The 22,500-nt window shown below is 39.5% G+C and overlaps 1 protein-coding gene across 1 annotated transcript in view; it reads right to left on the bottom strand.

The window, feature by feature from the left end:
* CBLB (Cbl proto-oncogene B) overlaps positions 1 to 22,500 on the bottom strand; it is a 1,559,167-nt gene that overhangs the window by 1,426,919 nt on the left and 109,748 nt on the right. The window contains exon 2 of the mRNA XM_044071985.1: positions 16,315 to 16,565. Coding sequence (XP_043927920.1) covers positions 16,315 to 16,565 — 251 coding nt within the window. The remainder of the gene's footprint in view (positions 1 to 16,314; positions 16,566 to 22,500) is intronic.

Genomic DNA, 22,500 nt, shown 5'->3' with positions numbered 1-22,500 from the left:
ACAAGGTACAACTATAAAACTCTAAAGCTAAACAAACTGATGTCAAACAAGAGAGAGAGAGATCAGAAGAAAATTTATACAAAGTTACTTGTATAGGAAACCTTTTTAAAGAAAGATATGGTTGGAGAAAAGACATACAAATCACTAAACTGTGCGTAAATTCTAAAATTTATTCTCAAGTAAAACAGATGTTAGATATATTTGCAAAATCTTATGCAAAACAGTTCTGACTCCACAACAGCAAAAACAGCTGGTGCTAGTAACATCCAGGTGACTTCAGATACAGAGTTTAAATTAGATTATTTGGAAGAATCATCTATAGTGATCTGAGAATACGTATTTACTATTTCTTTACTGAGTAAGTGGCAAAACAAACTTCAGATCAGGATAATGGAATGTGCATAGAGTAACATTTCTAAAGTGCATTCACTCCAATGGCGTGCAAATAGGCAGAACCCAAGCCTTTTGGCAGAATAAAATGATGTCCTCACATTTCAAATATTCACATCTGTGGAGCCATAGGGTTTATGAAAAAAGTATAAATGGCAAACAATTCAGCACACACTTTTTATACTGGTAGTATTCTTTAGGTTCTAGGTCTTAAACAAAATTTTATAAGTCACAGTAAACACAGTAACTATTACATTTGTAATATTTTGCAAACAACGTACAATATCTCAGCAACCACTTAAGTTATGCACATATTGTCAAGCAGCATTTTATTCATCTGGCTGAGAGCTTTCAGGCTAAGGAGTCCTGTCCATGTTACCTTGTTGTTGAGATATTTAGAAAAATGTGAAATTCTATCTATATTAATTAATATCGTATAAGATATTATATTTACCTATTTACCTGCAATAGACAGAGGCCAAATATTAATGCAACTGAGCATGCTATTGTGTAAGCGTTAAGATGAAACTTTTTAAAACCTTGTACACAACATGGTTTTGGAATTACTAATGCAAACATGAACATTATTTGATGCCTAGAGGCGTCAGTAGGAGTTAACTGCAGATGCACCTGGGTGTCACTTGGATGTAATGAGTTAAGTACTTGCAAGACAAGTGGCCCTATGAAGCACTGAAAGCAATTTGGAATTTGTTAGCAAATTGCAAAGGTGTATGGGGGGTCTGCTAATAGAATGAATATGCAGACTTTATTCTTACCAGTCTGTATTCTGTGAGCATTGTTGGGTGAATGCATAAGAGAAAGACCATAAACAAGTTTGGGTATTAAAATATTTTTAGCAATGGCCCTGCGAGCAGCAGGTGAACGACTGATCTTGTAACAGTTTTAACTCAGCAAATACTAAATTAGTTTCAAAATTTGTGCACGTGTTAAAGGAAAGGGTAGGGACAAGTACTAGAACTAGGTACCTCCGTTAAGTGGCATTGGTTATTCTGATCCCATTACAATTTGTTAAAAAGAACAGGAGGAATAACAGGTAATTTCTTGGCTGAGGCAAAGACCAAAACATTGGTTTTCCTACGGCTAATAATTTTGTCAGTAGTGGACAAGTTGCATAACTGAATGAAACTGCACTGTAACTCTCTTGGCAGGTCAGAGTACCTAGTATTGGATTACAGGAACAGCATATCATGTGCACTCATTATTACAGATTTGGTTATTCTAGACAGTTATTCATTAACAGAGAGGGATGCTGGTGGGACAGTGCCCGAATTCAACCAATGAAAACACATAGAACTATGACATAGACAAATTAAAATTGCATACATCAGTACATTAATTTGCCTTATATTCTGCATAAGATGAAATAAAATATACATATAACAGACACATTTTATTTATTTTTAATCCATATTACTTAATGTTTTAGTGGTCTGGATTTTAATTAGTCTATGTCATAGTTCTATATGTGTTTTCATTGGTTGAACCATATTTTAAATACCAATGTTTTAACTGTTTTTATGAGTCTGAAGAAGCAATCAGCTGACTTAGATCGCGAAAGCGCTTACTCTTGTTTAATAAAAAGTGGTGTGAAACTGCAAGTGAACCGTTTCATACCTTGACTACTTCATCTCCGTTACAACTTTTGGTTTTATAAAGGGCACTACTGTGAAGCTGCAAGTGATTTATTTCCTGATGTGGATTATTCCATTTTTATCTTCAGCTGTGGTCTAACCATTGGTCTTTTCATTTTTTTTCTTTTAGTATATATGGCTTTGCTCCTCCAATGCTTGACCAAGATTTCCTTTTGTTCAATTGATATTGTGATTGCACCAGGATGGCTTGTCTTAAGTTTGTCTTATTCTTCAATGGGCACAGCTTGCTCTACACAGCTATCAGTACGACTGTACAAGGATTCTGTAAATAGCTCAGCTTATGCTATGGGTGTTTACTGGGTTTGGGATGCTTGGAATTTAGCCAAGGTGTTGGTCATTACACACATTAACCTTGAATAGTTCCTAAAGGTTTTTTGTTTGCTGGATCCCCGGATTTAATTTTTATTTCGAGTAATACTGCCTTATGGTCAGATCTGATAAGCAAAGACATTACATTGGGTGAGGAGCATCGGCTCCCCATATTTGAGTACAAGGTTAAGGATGTTGGAGAATGGATCCACTGTTCCAGGATGTTGACACAGAAGTTTAGGTATCAGATAGGTTTATGCATTAGAAGTGGCACTGGATTCCCAATCTGGAGAGGGGTAGTTGAGATGCGCCATGAATATCTTTTTGGGAAGAATAGTGAGGGACTCTAGCACAGATATAGGTATTATGGGTTTCCTGGGACATGGAGGAGGACCTACAGGTTGCAAGGATTTGGTATGAGGCCATGTTTATGGTGAGATGCACGTGTTCAAATTTCAGTGGGTCATACACTAACTAGTATGTATGTGAGGTTGGTTTTAATGCAGACAGGGCTCCACCACCTTTAGTTTCTTTCTGTGCAGCAGCTGGTCTAAAGGCGTGAAAGGTCGTATTATAAACTTGCATTTCTGGGATACTCTCCAACTTTAAACCATGTCTCCATTACTACACAGATGTCTAAACTCTCCAGAGAGAAGGCAACTTGCAGGGAGTGGAGTTTCTTGTTAAGACATCTAGCATTAAGCAGTGCCACTTTCACATATTCCTTCATAGGTTCAGTTAAGTCGGTAGGTTTATCCTTCATGGGTTCAGTTAAGTCGGTAGGTTTATCCTTCATAGGTTCAGTTAAGTCGGTAGGTTTATCAGTTTGGCATCGTCTAAAAAAGCACTGTGGGGATGGGAAAGGTCTAATCCAAAAGCCTACAGGGGATAAGTGCAGACCATCCCATGCAAAGCAGCATGGACTGGCAACTATGTCCACAAACTGTCAAATATTGCACACCCTTGGAAAGATACCATAAGCTAAGCCAACTGTTAAATTCAAGTTTTTTTCTGCTGGTAATGTGGCATCATCCTTGGAAAAGATAGTATACTGCTTAGTGCTAGGCTCATACCTACCTGAGACAAAATCAGCTAGCTTAATCATGTCTCGCTTCATATAGTCATGGGAGGTTCATCTCAGGTCACTAACACCCACAGGGAATATGACAAAGTCATACTGGTAGTTGTAGTGCAAGGACCTGAGCGCCTGTGTGACTTGAAAGATCCTAGCCCTGGAAAGGCAGCTAACTGCAACTCTCTCCATACTCAGTATGGCGAGGGGGACATCGGTGTGCCTCACTACAGAATCACCAATGACCAGGAAATTTGGCTGTGCTCTGGTATGCCTTGTGAGCTTAGCTGTTGGGGAACTATATAAAACGTGTTACTATGTATATGTGGATGGTGTTTTCATGGTGTGTTTGCGTGATGGCTGAGGACCCTTTCTTTGACCGTACTGTGCAAGAGGTCCTCATGTTTTAGGAAAGTTACCTCCAAGTGCCTCAGCACAAGTAGTTTTATGTGTAGGGTCTTTATCTTGTGCAGTAGGTGGGGAGCTAGTGTCACTGACAACCTCTATAGGATTAATTCTGGTTGTATGAGAGAGTTTTGCCTCCAGAATTAAAGTGTATTTACATCACTCGCATACTTTATCTGTTTTATTAAGAATAAGTGCTCTGTCAGTGTACGAGGCAATTGCTACAATGCCTCAGAATACCTATCTCAACCAGACTGACCAGAGAGAGAGAAGAAGTGCAAACCCATGGCTACTGATCTACAAGGGAAGAGCAATGGAAATTTAAATGCTATACAGGTCAACAAAACAAGGAACTTGAAGAGCAATGCTCAGCTATGTGCAAACTAGATGCTCTAGTAGTCAGACAGTAATGTCACAAAAGCGAAGACCACTAACTTTCCTAATGTAAAATAACTATTTTGAAGCCCAAATGCTTGGAATCCGGCCGACCGAAGGGCTGCCAGACGACAGGACTACCCATTTGTAAGGACTGCAGATGCATCCTTGAAGGACATCAGGCAGAATTAGTTTTCAACCAGCAATTCCCAACTCAGAAGGGTGTAGGCTATCCTCTCTTGCCACAAGACTGTAGACCATAAATTGCGTAAGATAACTAGTTTGAAGCTCAAGTGCTTAAATCAAAACTAACAGGCTCAGAACAATTACAATGTAATCAGGCTACTAACAAGCAGTAATAAATGCAGCAGATTTAATGAAGCTGAACACTTTTAGCTTTTTTGCTGCACATTTTTTATTTAGCTTTTTTGCTGCACATTTTTAAAGTACAAAGTACAAATACAGTAAAAGCAGCTGAATAATGTTCATTTTTATAGTAAGTGGGAAGAGAGGAAACAGAAAATAATTAAGTTTAAGAGACTAAGAGGGAGGGCCTTCCCAGCTGATCTGTCAGTGCTCAGAATGAGCTGATGAGATGGGGACTGGAAGCAGTGTCCAAAATCAGATTTATAGTAGAAGCATGCAACTTAAAAGCCACCAAGTTTAAAAAGTACAACAGCAGAAGGGTGGGTAGGTGGGAAAAAATCAAATGCAAACAGAGATCAGCAAGTCAAACATGCACTGCAGCTTAATAAAGATGCCGCTAAATACATGTAGTTAAATGAAGAATGCCATTTCTCAGCTGTCCCACTTATTAGCTGGATGTTATTCACACTCTACAAAATAATTTTCTAACTGATCCTGGCTCACACGTCCAAAAAGAAGAAAAAAAATTGTAGTATACTGAAAACAGATCAATAACCATCTGTAACAAATAATAAAACAGCTGCAAATTAAAAAAATATGCTGTAATGTAGCTTATACAGACATCTTCAACTTCTGCTGATCAATAAACTCGACTAACTAGTATTAGTGTATTTTTTTTGATAAGATGGATACTTGCATAGCTTACATAGACATATTACAAATAAGCTTACAAACTGGTCAGGTGAAATTCTAGGTTAGACTCAGGATATCCCTGCAGGGCTCTGTTCTAGGCCCATGCTTATTTAGGTTGTATCTTTCAAATGCACAGTACGTATGCAGGGACATGAAATGAAGTAAACAATTACATCTGCTATAGATATCGCATGTCTGCAAAAGAACTTGACTAAACTGACAATTTGGAGAGAAATGTAGCTGGCCATCAGAAAGCAGTTGGTGGACACCTAATTTCCATGCGTTCACTGTCTCTTGACAAAGGGAGCGGGTGTAAGCTCCTCATTGTCTGTTTACATTCCTAACCACTAACATGTTGTTGATGTAGATGGCAATGAAAATTACAGATAGGAGTCATTTAAGACCTTTCACATACAAAACTGTCATCTCTAAGATGTTAAGGTACAGACTTGCCTCCATCTCTGACTACATTTTCCTGGACTGTCCAATACTCCCAAACCCTACGCCAGACTCAGCCATAGTGACAACCATTAGACTGACAGGAATAAGAAAGTACCTGGCCACAGTCTGGTTTGGCATTTGAGTCGAGCATATCAGGCAATATATGCAAATCTTAGAAACCTTTACATGCTGCATCATGGAGATTACTAATTGAGACCACCAACATTTTAATGACCAGAAAATGGCCTCAGCCACTCCATTCAGAGAAGCAGAGTGACATGGCTGACCTTACTATGCACAATGTAGAGGAAGAAAAGTATCTTGCTGTCAACAAGAATGGTATCTAGATACCAAAACAAGAATTAGGGTTTTAACAACTGGCTAGATAGTTGGCGTCATTCTATGGGGATCCAGATTGTGTTGACTTGGATAAGATGCTAAACAAGACTCCTACTTTACCACAGATAGCTTAAACTCACACCAGCTAAACTTTGTTATCCCTATAGGGCCTCTTTTAGGCAAACTCTCCCTGCTACACAGCAAACTCGGATTTGGGCATCATGATGTTATTACTCGATCCAATGCTAACATTCGTATTTCTGTAACTACCTAGACAATGCACTTCCATCTGCACTACCATTTAGTGCATTTCACATTATCAGTCCCTTGGGTAACTGTGGAGGAGTATCTGCATTTACCAGAAAACTACTGCAGATACAATTCCCAATGACTCCAACCTGGAGACCCAGATTAAGTTATTTCTATGACCTTTTAAACTGATGGGGGATCTGTAAATAGAAATAAATTAGACACCACTAAAAAGTTAAATATAATACTAAACACATTTTTGGAGGACTTCTATTACCCAAGCATAGACTGGCACACTTATTTCTCTAAAAAAGGATATGATTAGCGTTTTCTTGACTCTTAATACCAGTGTGCTGAAGCAAACTGGAAAACTACCTACTAGACTCACTTCTGTTTTAGTCTTCACCAATTCAGCCTCCCCAAGACCCCACAATCCCACCTCATCATCCCTGGTTAAATCTGACTACATATCTGTCTCATCTGTCAGACCTAGAGGTACCACCCAAACACCAATTAAATCATCTTTAAAGAAATCAGAAGGACATAACTAAATCAGGCTATAAAAGACCTACACAAAGTTCCCAATAAGCTTCCTGTTGCATTTACTTCAAACTTTTACCAGCACCTAAATGGCTGCATAGAAAAGTTAGTACCCATCCAAGAATAAAGCTCTCCGGTGGATTCTTGTATTAAATCATACAACAAAAGAAGATATATAATGAAAAGTTAAGAAATCACCTGCAGAGCTTCTTCTTGCTTTCCTCAAAATAAACAATTGAGCAAATATTTATTACGGTCCTTTACATTCCTCCTAGCGACAATATAGCTATACTGGAAGATATCCTACATTGGATAGCTGTAAAATTTCCACAAGAAAAAATATTACTGGGTGATGTGAATCATCAATTGGTTGGACAAACTCCCCTACATCTAGCATGAAATTACATGGTTTCAACACAACTAATTAAACTGCCCCACACATTATAGCAAGACAGCAAATTCCCTATTACACTGGATTCTAGTACCAGAACCTAGCAAATACTCCACCACAGGTACACTTTCAGACTCTCTCAGTGATCATCTCCCAATCTATATGACCATCCATCTCACACATCCAGTTAAACAGCATACTTATAAACTAACACGCAACCTTTCCAAGTTTAACCCACACATGTTCATCACTAAACTGTCATCTATAAACTGGAACTTCCTAAAAATCCTCCCATTAGAAGATGCTGTAAATGAATTCAATACAACTTTTCTAAATATCCTATACAGCCTTGCGCCTCCTACAAGGAGAAGACTGAAAATGCAATTTAGCTATCCAAACAGAGCAGAATGCTAATGCAAGATAGAGAAAAAGCATGGAAATAATGGCAAAAGTATTAAATGCCTCAATATCTGAACCTCAGAATGCTGCACACTCCTACTAAAAAAGGAGAAGACAAAAAACACTTTCAACTTTTCAGAACAAAACTAAACACAGCTCTAAAAAATTTGGACATCCATTAAAGTAATCTTACATCCCAGCCAAAAATTCAACTCTAACCTCTCTCCCGATAAATCACCACTTGAAAAGTACAGTTGTGTACACTTACCATAAATGTAGATGTTCGAGTGTCTTCACTGTTGCAGTCATGACTGTAGCGTTCTCCCCTGCCGGCAGGAAGTCCTCGGTCGGCCAGAATCCCAAAGTCTGGGTCCGGCGTCGGCTGTTCAGCCATGCTCCCTGACGTCAGAGCGCCAGGAATACAAAGCTGACAGCCGACGCCATGTTCTCCAGTTTTTCTTGCCCCAGATGTCAGGTGCTCCAAAATGAGTAAGATCCCATACCCTTTGCAAATACACCTCAAAAGAAGGGTGAAGAAGGGAACCAAACAAAAGAAAAAATAAGAGGGGACAGGAGGGAGGAAGCAGACTGCAACAGTGAAGACACTCGAACATCTACATTTATGGTAAGTGTACACAACTGTACTATGTTCACTGTTTCACTGTTGCAGTCATGACTGTAGGGTTGAATCCCAAAGCAGAATAAAAGGGAGGTGGTCATAAAGAAGAGGCGGCTAAAGGCCCTGCAAGACAGCAGAAGCAAAGCCTGCCCTAGACTTAGAGTAAAGAGGTAGATTGTAGTGCTTGGAAAAAGTATGCACTGAACTCCAAGTTGCAGCTTCCAAAATGTCTTTGGTAGGAACTCCCCTGAGGAAGACAGCTGAAGTGGCAGCAGCTCTGGTAGAATGAGTCCTTATACTCCCTGGGATTTGCTTTCCATGGTGTGAATAGCAAAATCTGATTCCATGAGCAATCCATTTGGAAATGGTCTGTTTTGAAATAGCTTTACCATGGGAACTTAAGCATAAAAAACAAACAATTGCTCTGATTTCCTGATGTCCTTGGTTCTGTCCAGGTAAAAACGTAGTTGTCTGTGTACATCCAAGGAATGCAAGATCCTTTCCTCCTTATTTTGAGGAGAGGGGAAAAAGTTGGCAAGTGAATAGTTTGATTTAAAGCCACTTTGGAAATCACCTTAGGCATAAAAGTAGGATTAGTCCTTAAAGACACCCTGTCTTGATGAAAAATAATATAAGGTTCCACAGCCATGAGAGCTTGCAACTCCGAGACTCTCCTTGCAGAGGTCAGAGCTAACAGGATAGCTGTCTTCCAAGATAAAAACTTGATGTCAGCTGAGGCAGCAGGCTCAAAAGGAGGTAAGGTGAGTTTTTCCAAAACATAGCTGAGATCCCAAGCAGGAATGGGAGGAGATCTAGGGAGCCTTAAGTTCTTAGCTCCTCTGAGAAACTGTCTCATGAGCTGGTGGGAAAAGATTGGAGGGTCTGTATTATAATGAGCAGAAATAGCAGAGGCATGTATCTTTATTGAAGAGAAAGAGAGAACCTTGTGTAAGAGGTCTGTCAGGTAAAGTAAAATCAGAAAATTTTAGAAATAAGAGGATCAGAATCCTTAGCCTGCATCCAGGAGCAAAAATCTTTTCCATTTTCCTGCATAAGATTTTCTAGTGCTAGGACGTCTGGCTTCTAAAATGACATCCATAACCTGCTTGGGTAGGAGAGAATGAATCAAAGACCCTGGATTAACCAGGCCGCCAGGCTGAGAGTTTTGACATGGGAGTGCAGAACCTGACCCTGGTGTTGGGACAGAAGGTTCAGAGTCTGTGGTAAAACCCAAGGGGGCTCCAGACAAAGGTTTTTCAGTGTTGGGTACCAAAACTGTCAAGGCCAATTTGGGGCCAGCAAGATTATCATCTTGGGCTTGTCCTGTGTGATCTTTAATAATACCTGTGGAAGAAGAGGAAGAGGTGGAAAGGCATACCCAGAGAGGTTTCTCCAACTGAATGATACTGCATCCACTTTCCAAGCTAGTTCGTGGAATGTCCTGGTGCAAAAAATCTGTAGTTGATGATTGAGGTGGGATGCAAAGAGGTCTATGTGAGGACATCCCCAGACTGCTGTAATCATCTTGAATATTTCGGTGTCCAGCATCCATTCGTGTGGGTCTGATAGGTTTCTGCTCAGACTGTCTGCCAGTAAGTTTTGCTTCCCTGGTAGAAACTAAGCTTGAAGGTCCAGTTTGCAAGCTACAGCTGTGTTCCAAAGATTCATGGCTAGTCTGCAAAGGGGATAGGAATGAGATCCCCCTTGCTTGTTTATGTACCACATAACTGTGGTGTTGTCTATCCGTATCAGTAGTTGTCCTGGTTGTAGAAGATTTCTGAAGGCCAATAGAGCTTTCTGAACGACTAACATTTCCTTTAAATTGATATGCAGGTGCTTCTGATCCTTTGTCCAAAGGCCCTGCAGACAGTTGCCCTGAAAATGGGCTCCCCATGCATAATCTGAGGCGTCCGTGGTTAGTATCTGAGTGGCAGGAGGCAGACAGAAGGGTTTTCCTTTGTTTAGAGTACATGCCTTGGACCACCAAAGGAATTCCTTTTGAAGACAAGGCAGGACGGAGATCTGTATGTCTAAACTGTGGCAATGCTGAGACCATACACTTTTTAGGTACCACTGTATTTTCCTATGTAGTCTTGCATATGGTACGAGAAGGATGCAGGAGGCCATGTAACCCAAAGCCTGCAGGAATCTCCTTGATAGCTGAGTTAATGTTGCCAAGGTTTTGAAAGTTGAAGCCAGCTGTAATTGTTTTTCGTATGTCAGAAATGCCATCTGGGTTGTCGTGTTTAGAGAAGCGCCCAGAAAAATTATCTGTTGTGAGGGTGTCAAATTAGACTTTTTTATGTTTACAGTGAATCCCAGGAACTTGAGAAGATTCTGAACAAACTCTAGATGCTGGAGTAAGACATCCTTGCTGTCTGCCTGAATAAAGCAGTCGTCCAGATAAGGGTAAATTTTAATTCCCTTGAGTCTGCAATAAGCTACTACTGGAGCCAGGCATTTGGTGAAGACCCTGGGCGCAGTAGACAATCCAAAGGGCAGCGCAGAGAATTGATAGTGCCTCAATCCGGCCTTGAACCTGAGGTATTTTCTGCATTCCTGCCTGATGGGAATGTGTAAGTATGCCTCCTTTAAATCCAAAGTTACCATCCATGCATTTTTGGCCAGCATTGGAAGTAGCTGCTGTAGAGTAAGCATCTTGAATTTTGGTATCTCGAGGAAAGTATTCAAGACTGACAGATCCAGAATGGGTCTCCATGAATTTTGCTTCCTGGGGACTAGAAAGAGCCTTGAGTAAAAACCTTGTCCCCTCTCTGAAAGTGGAACTAGTTCTATGGCTTTCATAGCCAAGAGAGCTTCCACCTGGTTTAAGGCCTCTAACCATTGATGTTTTGGAAGATCTGGCCATCCGCTTGGTCTTGGTAGGGTATGAAAATGGAATTTGTAACCTCTTGAAACCACATCCAGAACCCACTTGTCTTGAGTTATACAAGTCCAATTTAGGTGAAAAAGAGAAAGTTTTCCTCCGAGAGGGGCTTCCAGGCAAGAAGTTCCTGCAGCCCAACAGAGGGAGTCATTGAGTCTGTTTTCTATGAGCTTGCGATCTGTCCTCTCCTCCCCTAGGGGTGGAAGCAGTCCACTGTCTTGGTCTACAAGAGGCTTGCGTTTGAGGCCTTCCTCGGGAGCGTCTGTATCTACCCCTCTGAGGCCTGTCTGAATTGGGAAAGGACCAATTTTTTGTAGGCCGATTCCTACTAAATCTGGGTGGCTGTACTTGTAAGAAATCTTTAACTGTTTGCATGGATTTTGCCTTGTCCTCCATTTTCTTTATCACCTCTTCAGCTTTAGATCCAATAATTTAGCTTTCACTTGATCTGGCAAATTTTGTTCCTTTAACCATGCATGCCTTCTAATGACTGTGCCAGAGGCAGCAGCCATACAAGAAGCCTCTAAGGCATCAAATCCACAGTGTAAACCATGCTTCCCAACTTGTTCAGTGGCATGCATTAAGTCATGTAATTCCTTATCATCTGCACAGGCGGAAATGGAAGTTAGCTTTTGTTTTAAAACAGACAGGAGAAATTGCTGGTATTTCAGCATATGAAACTGACAGTTTAAAGCCCCAATAGATAAAGTAGCAGAAGTGTACACTTTTTTGTCCCATCTTTCTAAAAATTTGGAATCCTTCTCAGTGGGAATGGGGTTTTTAGCAGTAGCGGCCTTAACCCCCTTAGGGCCCTGAGAAATGGTTTCAGGATCAGCAGTAGGATTCTGGTATAAAAACTGGTGGGAATCAGGAACCCTATATCATCTGTCTGGCTTAACAGGAGCTGGAAGAAAAGAGTTAGGAGTTAAGTTAGCCTCCGAAAAAGCATCATCCACAATATCCAAAATAGGAGGAATAGCCAGGGGTCTATGTTGGGGAAGAAGAAGAAAATCCCTTAGTCTTTTCTTAGATTCCGAGTACTCCTGTCCTTCCCAGTGAAAATGTTCCCTCATTTCATGCAAAGTTTCCCCAAAAGAGAAATCCTCAGGGGGAGAAGCTGAAGGAATGGATTCCTCAGCATCAGAATCCTCATAAGGAGGGAAAGAATATTCCTTGTCAGAAGAAGAAACTGAAGAAACAGAAGCCTGATCAGAGAAGTCATAATAAACTTCCTGCCTTGGCCTTTTATCTGGAGGGGGATGTGAACCCCTAATCATAGTAAGTAAGTCCTCCGCCATCTTAAGTAACTGTTTCTGAGACTTGGGTGCCGGATCAGAAGAGGCCTGGGCTGCAGTCTTTGATTTGGAAGGAGTCTTTGCCTTTGACTTTGCCTTTATTAGAAGCCGAGTAGGCCTGAAAACCCCTTCGGAAGCCGTTACCTGCACAGCGGCTCCGGACCCATCCGAAGGAGCATTGTCCGAAGGTCCTGCAACAGAAATATTCAAAGGCCTAGTTGGCTCCTCGTGGGAGTCCGTTTCGGCCATCGGTTCCGAAATGGCCGACGACAGGGCCTGCAAAAGCGCCTCACTGACGACAGCCGAACCTGAAGCTGGCTCTGCTTGTACAACATCATCTGATTTGGACCTCGGAGGCCTGTCTTTATCCTTGCGTCGTTTGTGAACTCTGGACCCGGAACCATATCCGACGACATTTTATAATTAAAACGCCTACGGAAGTAATGAAATGCAAAATCGTACCTTCGTTTAATCGTACGTTGATTGAATCTAGCACAAAACCGACAACTAGCTACGTCGTGGTCAGGGCCTAAGCAAGGAATACAGTAAGAATGAAAATCCTTATGAGGTATTTGCTTCCCACATGAAATACAATTATTAACTTTTTCTGAGATCGGACTGGAGCAAGAAAAACGTTTCCCCAACGGGGTACTTAGCTTTGAATAGGAGAAGAAAGTCTTCGGCCTGAAGTACGTTTATAAAAAATTGTCAGGAGTCAGCCGACCGGCACTTGCGAACTGCTATCACCGCATGGCAAGAAAGACTGGAGAACATGGCGTCGGCTGTCAGCTTTGTACTCCTGGCGCTGACGTCAGGGAGCATGGCTGAACAGCCGACGCCGGACCCAGACTTTGGGATTCTGGCCGACCGAGGACTGCCTACCGGCAGGGGAGAACCCTACAGTCATGACTGCAACAGTGAAACACAATGAACATCTGCAATACAGTTTAACTCTTATTTTATAGCTAGTATAGCATTGCTAACCAAGGATTCCTCAGCATCTAATCCCATCCCTGCCCAACAGCCACATATCACAACATCCTCTTTCACATGTAAACTTGTGTCCTGGTTTTTGAGCAAGAACAGTGACACGGTGGGTGTCACTTGACAGGAGTCCATATACATCCCTTTGCACTTGGTAGCCCAAGGATGATGTGGAAGATGTTGGACAGCCAAAGTGACATAAAAGGAGGAATTGCTCTGACGTAAAAATAAAAATAAAAAAAATAAGATAAACCGGCACTAAGGGTAGCAAATACATACACAGAGTGGTTGAAACTAAGACCCTGGTCAAGGCCATGCATAACTTGTTTACAGTCTACTTTTTTTATCAAAATCCTCCTCTCCTAAACAAAAGGCAGGGCGCTCATCTTGGGGAGAGATCTTACGCCCATGCTTTTGTGAAATACCTTATGCCATACTGCAGCAACACAAAATAGAAAACTAGCAGTTATAATTAAGCTTTTAAGTAACATAAATAAAAAGAAAGCTGACTATTAATACCAACTCCAGCAAGAAAATTTCAGAAAACAGAGTGACAATTCCAGAAACTAGTGAATGTTCTCAAACAGTAAAGTTTTTTTTTTTTGGTAGTGCTGCTGAGATGCTATGCTTTTCAAACAGAACACTATAAGCCAGTGGTGCACAACGTCCGGCCCTCGATGCAACACCATCTGGCCCCCAGAGAATAACCAACATTTAAAAAAAAAAATGAAAAAATGCTATGCCTTACTCTATTCATGCAAACTTTCCAGCACATGCTTACTTACCTAATTGACTGCAGTTGCGCACACATCTAATTTTAGCTGTGGAAGTAACTACTCTTTGTTTATAACTTGTAGTCTGTAAACAGTAGTAACTTTCTGTAAGAAGTCATGGCTGCAAGCCACAATAAAGTTAAATGTAAAGTTGATAATTTCATGACTGCTGTCTTAAGTAAAAATGCCAGTTACCTGTACCTACTGTTAACTGGTAACGACTTACTATGTTTTCAGGCGGCCTGCAGATGCATTAAGAATTCGTGTAGTGGCCCTCCCGATAAATGGTTGTGCATTATTGCTAAAAGCACTAAAACAATGAACTAGTCCAGCAGAAAATAAAAGAAAGTGGCAGGTGAGGCAAAAAAAACATGACAAGACCTAGAGAGGCGCAGTGAAGAAATGCAAAAGAAAAATGGGCAAAAATACAATACAAATTAGAAAAATTTGACCTTAAGCAGACTCACTTGAAAAGGTGATTAAAGAAAAAAAAAAAATCTCTCACACACTTAACAGGTCTGAAGTAAATATACATTGATGCTTCTTTGGTGTTTGTAGAATATGTGGTAACGCAGATCGGGAGAGGAAAGGAAGCCTGATTCCAGAGTACTAAGAGTAAAAGAATGGGCTAGTAGCCCGAGAAAGATTCAGATGCTGAGCCAACTACAGGCCTGTGGGTTTAGTTGTTGATGACGCTACATGTTCTCATCTCAAATGCATTCTACTTGCTATGGAGTAAGGTCCATCTTTTGAACTTCATTAATGCCCTGCATGATGCTGTCCCTAAAGCAGATTCTACAGCTGCTGGGTACAAATCACCTGGTCAAGAGTTTGAAAAGTTTCTACTATCTCACTTCATATTAGTGATAAAAGACTGAAGTAAAAGTAATGAAAACAGTGAAGTTATGAGTTATTTTATGAATATTCCTTTCCAAACTATACACAAAGCTAACTACAGTAATCATTAGTTGTCACTTATAGTGAGTAAAAGTCTGTGCAAGCATTTATTTTCAACAAAGCAATCTCTATAAGGTTATTTCCAACATACTGAATCCAATCTGCAGCTGTGGTTTCATTAAACATTACAGATGCAGTAGGTCTCAGTTTAAAGATGGTGGTGAAAAAAAAATATTCTCCATCCAAATAACTGAGGTGACAGTCACAGGAATTTCATTTGACACCCTAACACAGCTGTCACACTACAGTGAAATTCTGTAGTCTTCATTTCTACTTTTTACTGTACATACTTTGTAGCCGTGGTGGTGCAGAGGTAGCATTGTTGCCTCACAGCAAGAGGTTCTCCTGTTAGATTCTCGGCTGGAATACCTTCTGTGCGGAGTCTGCATGTCCTCCTCGTGGTCGACTGGTGTTTGAAAGACATGCGTGAATGGGCGTGCCTTCGCTGAAGGCTGGGGGTCGGGCTGGTAACTCGGCACCATAGAAATCTACTGCCAATCATTAGTGAACCGGAGTTCCGCTGTGGCGACCCCTAACCGGGAAAAGACAAAAAGACAACAACAACACTGTTCATACTCCTTAATGGCACTTGCCTGTAATACACAGCAACATTAAATGACAAACACCAATTCTGGATCTGCCCACAAATTCTGTTTACAGTAGACAATGAAGTCACTGGATTTACATTAAAGCAACAGCAGCAAGCTATTCTTGAAACAGATGTAATGTACATAACATATAAATCATACAATCTTTCTATATGAAACATTGTGTAAATCTACAACCTCTACAGCCATTCTTAAGACTATGGTTTGTAATAAATAAAAGCAATAAGTTCTCCATCTGGGAAAATAGCATTGCAGCGGTAACTTTCTCTGTACAGCCGATGTGAAACACCAACACTTATTACCCGACAAAAGTGGTTCTGAAGCATTTTTATGAACCCAGTCGGTGTTAAAGTGAAACTTTTTGCAATTAAGGACTGTACTTAATGTGGAATGCTCCTTATGTGGGCCACTAATTCATAAGCCTTTCACACCACCACTAAACATGAATATTTTGTCTAGATACTAAAAACCAAAAACTTACAGCCTTGTACACAGTGTGCTTAAAAAGAAAAATGCAATTAACAATGGCATACAGTCCGCCTTTCTTACCTTTCCTGGGATTGCTCCTCATACATCCTTTCTTTGCCCTCTTTGAACAATCTAATAGCACGTTTAGATTTCTTCATCAGGTTGTCAATGTAAATTTTGAAGTACTCATTCTCACTGAGCTGAATTATTTTTTGATTTTCTTCATATTTTCCTAATATGAGACGCAAGTGCTGGTAAGTATCAGGCAAAATATCCAAAATGTAGGGTGGGCTATTTTTCAGCAAAAGTTTGGGATTTTGGCATAGCCTAACCTAGGGAAAAAAAAAAGCAAAGCCATTTTAGTACATTACCACAGCAATAACAAAGGGTACAAACACAAGGAAATACATTGTTTAAAAGGAAGATAGTTAGCAAATATTTAACACCGTTACAGCCAAGAAATATCACTCCAAGAGCTGAAAAGCACGTCTAAAACGTTCACAAAACAGTGGCACATCATTCTGAAACGACTAGAATAAAGAAATGAAAGTTATGCACTTCACATGTAACAAGAGATACAGAGCAGGAGAGCTTTTCTGCAAACAAGACCAAGGCGGAGAGACAATTAGGCAGGTACAATTCAAAAGCTGCCAAATGCTTTCCCATAATGTACTGTAAAGTATCTTTTCCAGATGTAAAGCCATGACATGAGAAAGCACTGGACAATATGAAAATAAGACACTTGAGACCAGCCACATTAGAGGCAAGGAAAGGTGGATGGGATGGTTACAGAAACTAAACTACTTTTCTAATCTTTGTTAACATAAATGCATAACTTTCTTAACTTGGTAAGAAAAAGAGCAGCTTCTAAAAATAACAGGAGTGTTTCCCAAGCAAATCCTCGTGGTCATTCGTCAGTAAAGGACCATACCTCATTATTACACCACCCCAGTGGAAGACCTAGATATCTCATCCAGCTTGTACTGCCGAAAGCAAAGTAGGTATAAGTGCATTTTTGAAGGCAGCTAAGATTGCAGTAACTGCTCTACTTGAATAAGCCTTCTGCTAAAGAAGCAAGAAGCTTAACTAATTTTCACAGCAAAACTTATACAGTCAATCATTTTACCAAGATAATTTTAAAAACATGACATTTTTCTTATTTTACTTAAATTTGTTTACTGGGGTAAAGCACTGATCTGCGTGTACCAATTTCAAAAACAGAAAATATCCAGGAAACACACAAGATAGGAGAAAAATGCATGAAACAACAAGCATGCAAAATATAATGAAACTGTGTTGACATCATTCCAAATTGTGAGGGCAAGTACAACATAGACCTACAGCTGACAGGAAAGTAACAGACTACACACTACACAACTAGGATACATCAGAGAAGGATTTTAGGTACAAACGGACAGGTCTCACTGTAGTATAAGTAGATAGAGAGGACTATGAAGATATTAGCTTACGTGACCAGGACTGAAACTTTTCCATCTGCTCTGTTTTGGAAATAAGCTGTAAATTGTGGCTTGAAACTGTTGTACTTTAAGAAGTTTTAAAAAGTTTGACAGAATGCCAGAGTTCAGGAGCTAGGATTGAGAAGTGTATTGTAATTTAGAATACTGTAATTCAGTCCTTAGTACTATAATATGCTCTAACTGACAGATGTGAAGATGAAAGAGGTAGTTGCTTATCAGCTTAGCAGCAAGCTAGCTTAGGGCAGGAGTTTAACTAGCAGAGTCTAGAAGGATGGCAATTTTATGGTAGCCAGTTTGCTTTGGAAACAGAGAAAGTTGTGCTTTATCATACAGTAGTTTGTAGTGAATTGGTATCCCTAAAGTGCATAAAAATATCAATAACCCACCTTTCAGACCTATTATTTCTGGTAGTAAAGCAAAGACATTTAACATAGGTGTAGTTATTGATGAATGGGTAAAACACATTTATCAACATATTTCTCATATAGTAAAGGACTCATGGATGTTTTTATCCAAGTTAACTAGTAATAAATGGAAAAATAATTTGATATTTGTCACTATTGATGTGATTGATTTATTCTCGTGCATCCCCAGAGAACAGGGATTAGAATTTTTTTGTGATAGTTTGAGGAAATATTCCCGTTTAAGCTGGGACCGTATTAATTTAATTGTAGACATGATGAGTCTTGTGTTAGAACACAATTATATTTATTTCGAAGGTGAGTATTACAAGCAAACTCAAGGAGTGGCTATGGGTGCATCATGTGCCCCCATATTCGCTAATTTAGTAATGCTTGAATGGGAGAATCAATATTTATTTAATAGTGACTATTTTAAACATATCCTATATTATACAAGATTTTTAGAGGATATGTTTTTATTATGGGATGGGCCTAGCCTAATACACTTATGGAATTTTTTGAATATATAAATACTACTAGTTATTTTCTGAAGTTTACATACAATTTTAGTCATGATGGTATATCATATTTGGATACCTATGTAAGCCATACGATTTCCGGTTTTCAGTCAGAAATATTCAGAAAGGAAACATTTTCGAATGGCTACCTTGACTACACTAGTAACCATCCTAAACATATTCTTAAGAACATATATAAGGGCCAATGCATACGTGTGGCTAGAATGACCTCTGATTATAATAAAATGAAAGATGAAATAAATAATATTTGAACTATGTTTATTAATAGAGGGTATCTTCTAGCCATATTAGATGACATATCAGCTTATGTTAGTAATGAATGGGGTAAAAAATTTTCACCTATTCTTGGTAAAGAGAATTTTAATATATCAAGCACTATAAATAATGTACAAAAAGAATATAACAGAGTTTGTGTTCTTACATATTCCCCATTCGTATCTGATATTAAGAACATTATAAAGACGCATTGGAATATATTGGTAACGGATGATGAACTATCAAATGTTATTGGTAGGGACCCTAATTTTGTGTTCAAAATGAGTATGAATATTAAGAATTTATTAAATACATACAATTACAATAAGGTAACAAATATCCATACTAAAAAATGTGGGCAGTGTAAACAATGTTTTGCCATTAATGAAGATGTAGGAATAAAATTGGATGATATTAATAAGACATATGTACGGTTTAGAAAGGGGAATTGTAACAGTAATAACATTGTCTATTTAGCTAAGTGTAGCACATGTGCTGTATTTTATATAGGGGAAAACAGAGAGACAACAGAAAAGACGTATTTATGAGCACCTATATAAAATAAAAGTTAAAGACACAAAAAATGCCCTGTTTAGGCATATAAATAAATATGGTGACACACACATGTTCAAATTTGCAATTATTGATCAAGTATTTATATCAGCTAGAGGGGGTAATCATAAAGCACAGTTATGTAAAAGGTAATCTTTTTAGCAAATTGTAACCAATGCCACAAAATTCCCTGGTATTAATGATTTTATTTCTATCAAACCAGTATTACAACTTATATAATTTTTTTAGCTGAGACCATTTTTATGTAACATGTTTTTAATCTTCAGTTTTTAATCAATTATGCATATATTTATTCACTCTTATATACGAGGTTTTAACAGTATTTATATGTTGTATGTGCATATATTATGTATTGTCACTTTAAATGTGAACTTTCAGTTGTTCATTTTGGCGCCAAAAAGTTTTTAAAATGGTCAGTAATACACAGTTATGGTGTTCTGATGAAGTCTGTATTTACAGATGAAAGCGCTTAACCGATGTCTTTGTGATTGTTTGTGGTTGGAATAAATCGTGTGATACTTGACCAGGTCCTGTTTCACTCGTATTGTCTTACATAGCGGAGACAGTTGTTTGTCTCAATTGTTTTTCTTTCTGTAGTCGTTTTTGGCTTTCTTGGTTTACATAAATGCATACTTAACTTGGTAAGAGAAAGAGCAGCTTCTAAAAATAACAGGAGTGTGTCCCAAGCAAATCCTCGTGGTCATTCGTCACTAAAGGACCATACCGCATTATTACACCACCCCAGTGGAAGACCTAGACATCTCACCCAGCTTGTACTGCCAAAAGCAAAGTAGGTATAAGTGCATTTTTGAAGGCAGCTAAGATTGCAGTAACTGCTCTACTTGAATAAGCCCTCTGCTAAAGAAGCAAGAAGCTTAACTAATTTTCACAGCAGAACTTATACAGTCAATCATTTTACCAAGATAATTTTAAAAACATGACATTTTTCTTATTTTACTTAAACTTGTTTACTGGGGTAAAGCACTGATCTGTGTGGACCAATTTCAAAAACAGAAAATATCCAGGAAACACACAAGATAGGAGAAAAATGCATGAAACAACAAGCATGTAAAATATAATGAAACTGTGTTGACATCATTCCAAATTGTGAAGGCAAGTACAACATAGACCTACAGCTGACTACACACTACAACATCAGAGAAGGATTTTAGGTACAAACGGACAGGTCTCACTGCAGTATAAGTAGATAGAGAGGACTATGAAGATATTAGCTTACGTGGCCAGGACTGAAACTTTTCCATCTGCTCCGTTTTGGAAATAAGCTGTAAATTGTGCCTTGAAACTGTTGTACTTTAAGAAGTTTTAAAAAGTTTGACAGAATGCCAGAGTTCAGGAGCTAGGATTGAGAAGTGTATTGTAATTTAGTGTACTGTAATTCAGTCCTTAGTACTATAATATGTTCTAACTGACAGATGTGAAGATGAAAGAGGTAGTTGCTATCAGCTTAGCAGCAAGCTAGCTTAGGGCAGGAGTTTAACTAGCAGAGTCTAGAAGGATGTTAATTTTATGGTAGCCAGTTTGCTTTGGAAACAGAGAAAGTTGTGCTTTATCATACAGGAGTTTGTAGTGAATTGGCACATTGTACTGGAGAGTGACTGGAGGGATGTCAAGTTTTTGATGGAGGCAGCTGCAGTTAAAGGCAAGTCATTACTTCTGTTGGGCAAAGATTCTCTTTACTATAGCAGATTTTGCTGGATGGATGATTTTTCTATTCCGACAGAGTAGGTGATTTATTTAACTTTGTTCTTTCCTACTGATGCTTGAAAGTTTAGAGTATTCAAAATGAAGGGGGAGGGGGAAACGCTGCCTTTATCCTCTCAACACAGAACCTCAGCTGATGGCAAATGTCCATACAATGCAGAAAAGCCTCCTGGTTACAATATGATTGGGGGGGGGCACTCACAAACAGCATCCCATACCTAGACTTTGTAGTCTCAGGACGAGGAACCCACATCTCCTTCCTTGATACTCAGTTAACCATTGACCCCAGCACTGGCAGCCTTACCTCCAATGTGCATTGGAAGAACACTTACAGGAACAACTTCCTCGATTTCAAAAGTCAGCACCCCTTCTTTATGAAAAAGAATGTACTCAAAGGGCAGTACATCCGCCTCTCCAGAATTATCTCAGACGATGATACCTTCCTCAAGGAAAGCCAATTCCTTTCAAAAATGTTCATCCGCCGACATTACCCCAAACAGCTCGTGGAAGATGTCTTTCAAGAAGTGGCCTCCCACAGATCAGATAGACACTCACCCATCCTTACTCAAGGCTTCACCCTCAGGGTGAACACCAGAACTACTGAACCCAAGAACAGAAACTGTGGTTTCCCCATCCCCATCAGCCGAGATATGCAACCCATTAGGGATATCATTGGCAAAAACTGGAACATAATAAGAGCAGACCACAACACCCACCAGATAACAGGTAATGAGCCTGTCTTTTCATACAAGACCACCAGAATGCTCAAACAAACCTTTGAAAGGAAAGGGACACCCATACTCAAGAATGGCGCAGACCCCAATGAGCCTGCTAACCCACAAAACCCCAAAGATATGGGCACTTGCAAACATTGTGTAGTTTGCCCTTTTATACAGTCAGGCACATCCTACACTTTATAACACTGCAACATCACGGTGCAGTTCAAAGCCCAGCACGACTGCCAATTAACTTTTCTAGTCTACGCAGCCTACTGCGACCAATGTTTTTCCTTCTACATTGGAAAAACAATTAGAAAGCTCTCAAACAGGGTGAAGGAACACCTTGCAGCCATCAGGCATAATGAAGTTACAAGGCATTAAGCAGACATGCCACGAGCTGCAATGGCTTTCCCAGTTTTAAATTTCTAGTGTTAGAACAGCTCCAGCAGTATTTTGGAGATTGCAACACACTACTGGAGCTGAAGGAATTAAGATGGCAACTCCTCCTTGAAGCAGATACACCACAAGGGCTCAACGAGAATCTCAACATTAAATGTGCATTAAAGTGGAACAACTAAAA

The sequence above is a fragment of the Protopterus annectens genome, chromosome 5.part0 (assembly GCF_019279795.1).
Source record: "Protopterus annectens isolate FY-2018-M chromosome 5.part0, PAN1.0, whole genome shotgun sequence".
Lineage (NCBI taxonomy): Eukaryota > Metazoa > Chordata > Ceratodontiformes > Protopteridae > Protopterus > Protopterus annectens.
Note: the sequence above shows the minus strand (reverse complement) of the source record. Positions and strands in the feature narration are given on the sequence as shown.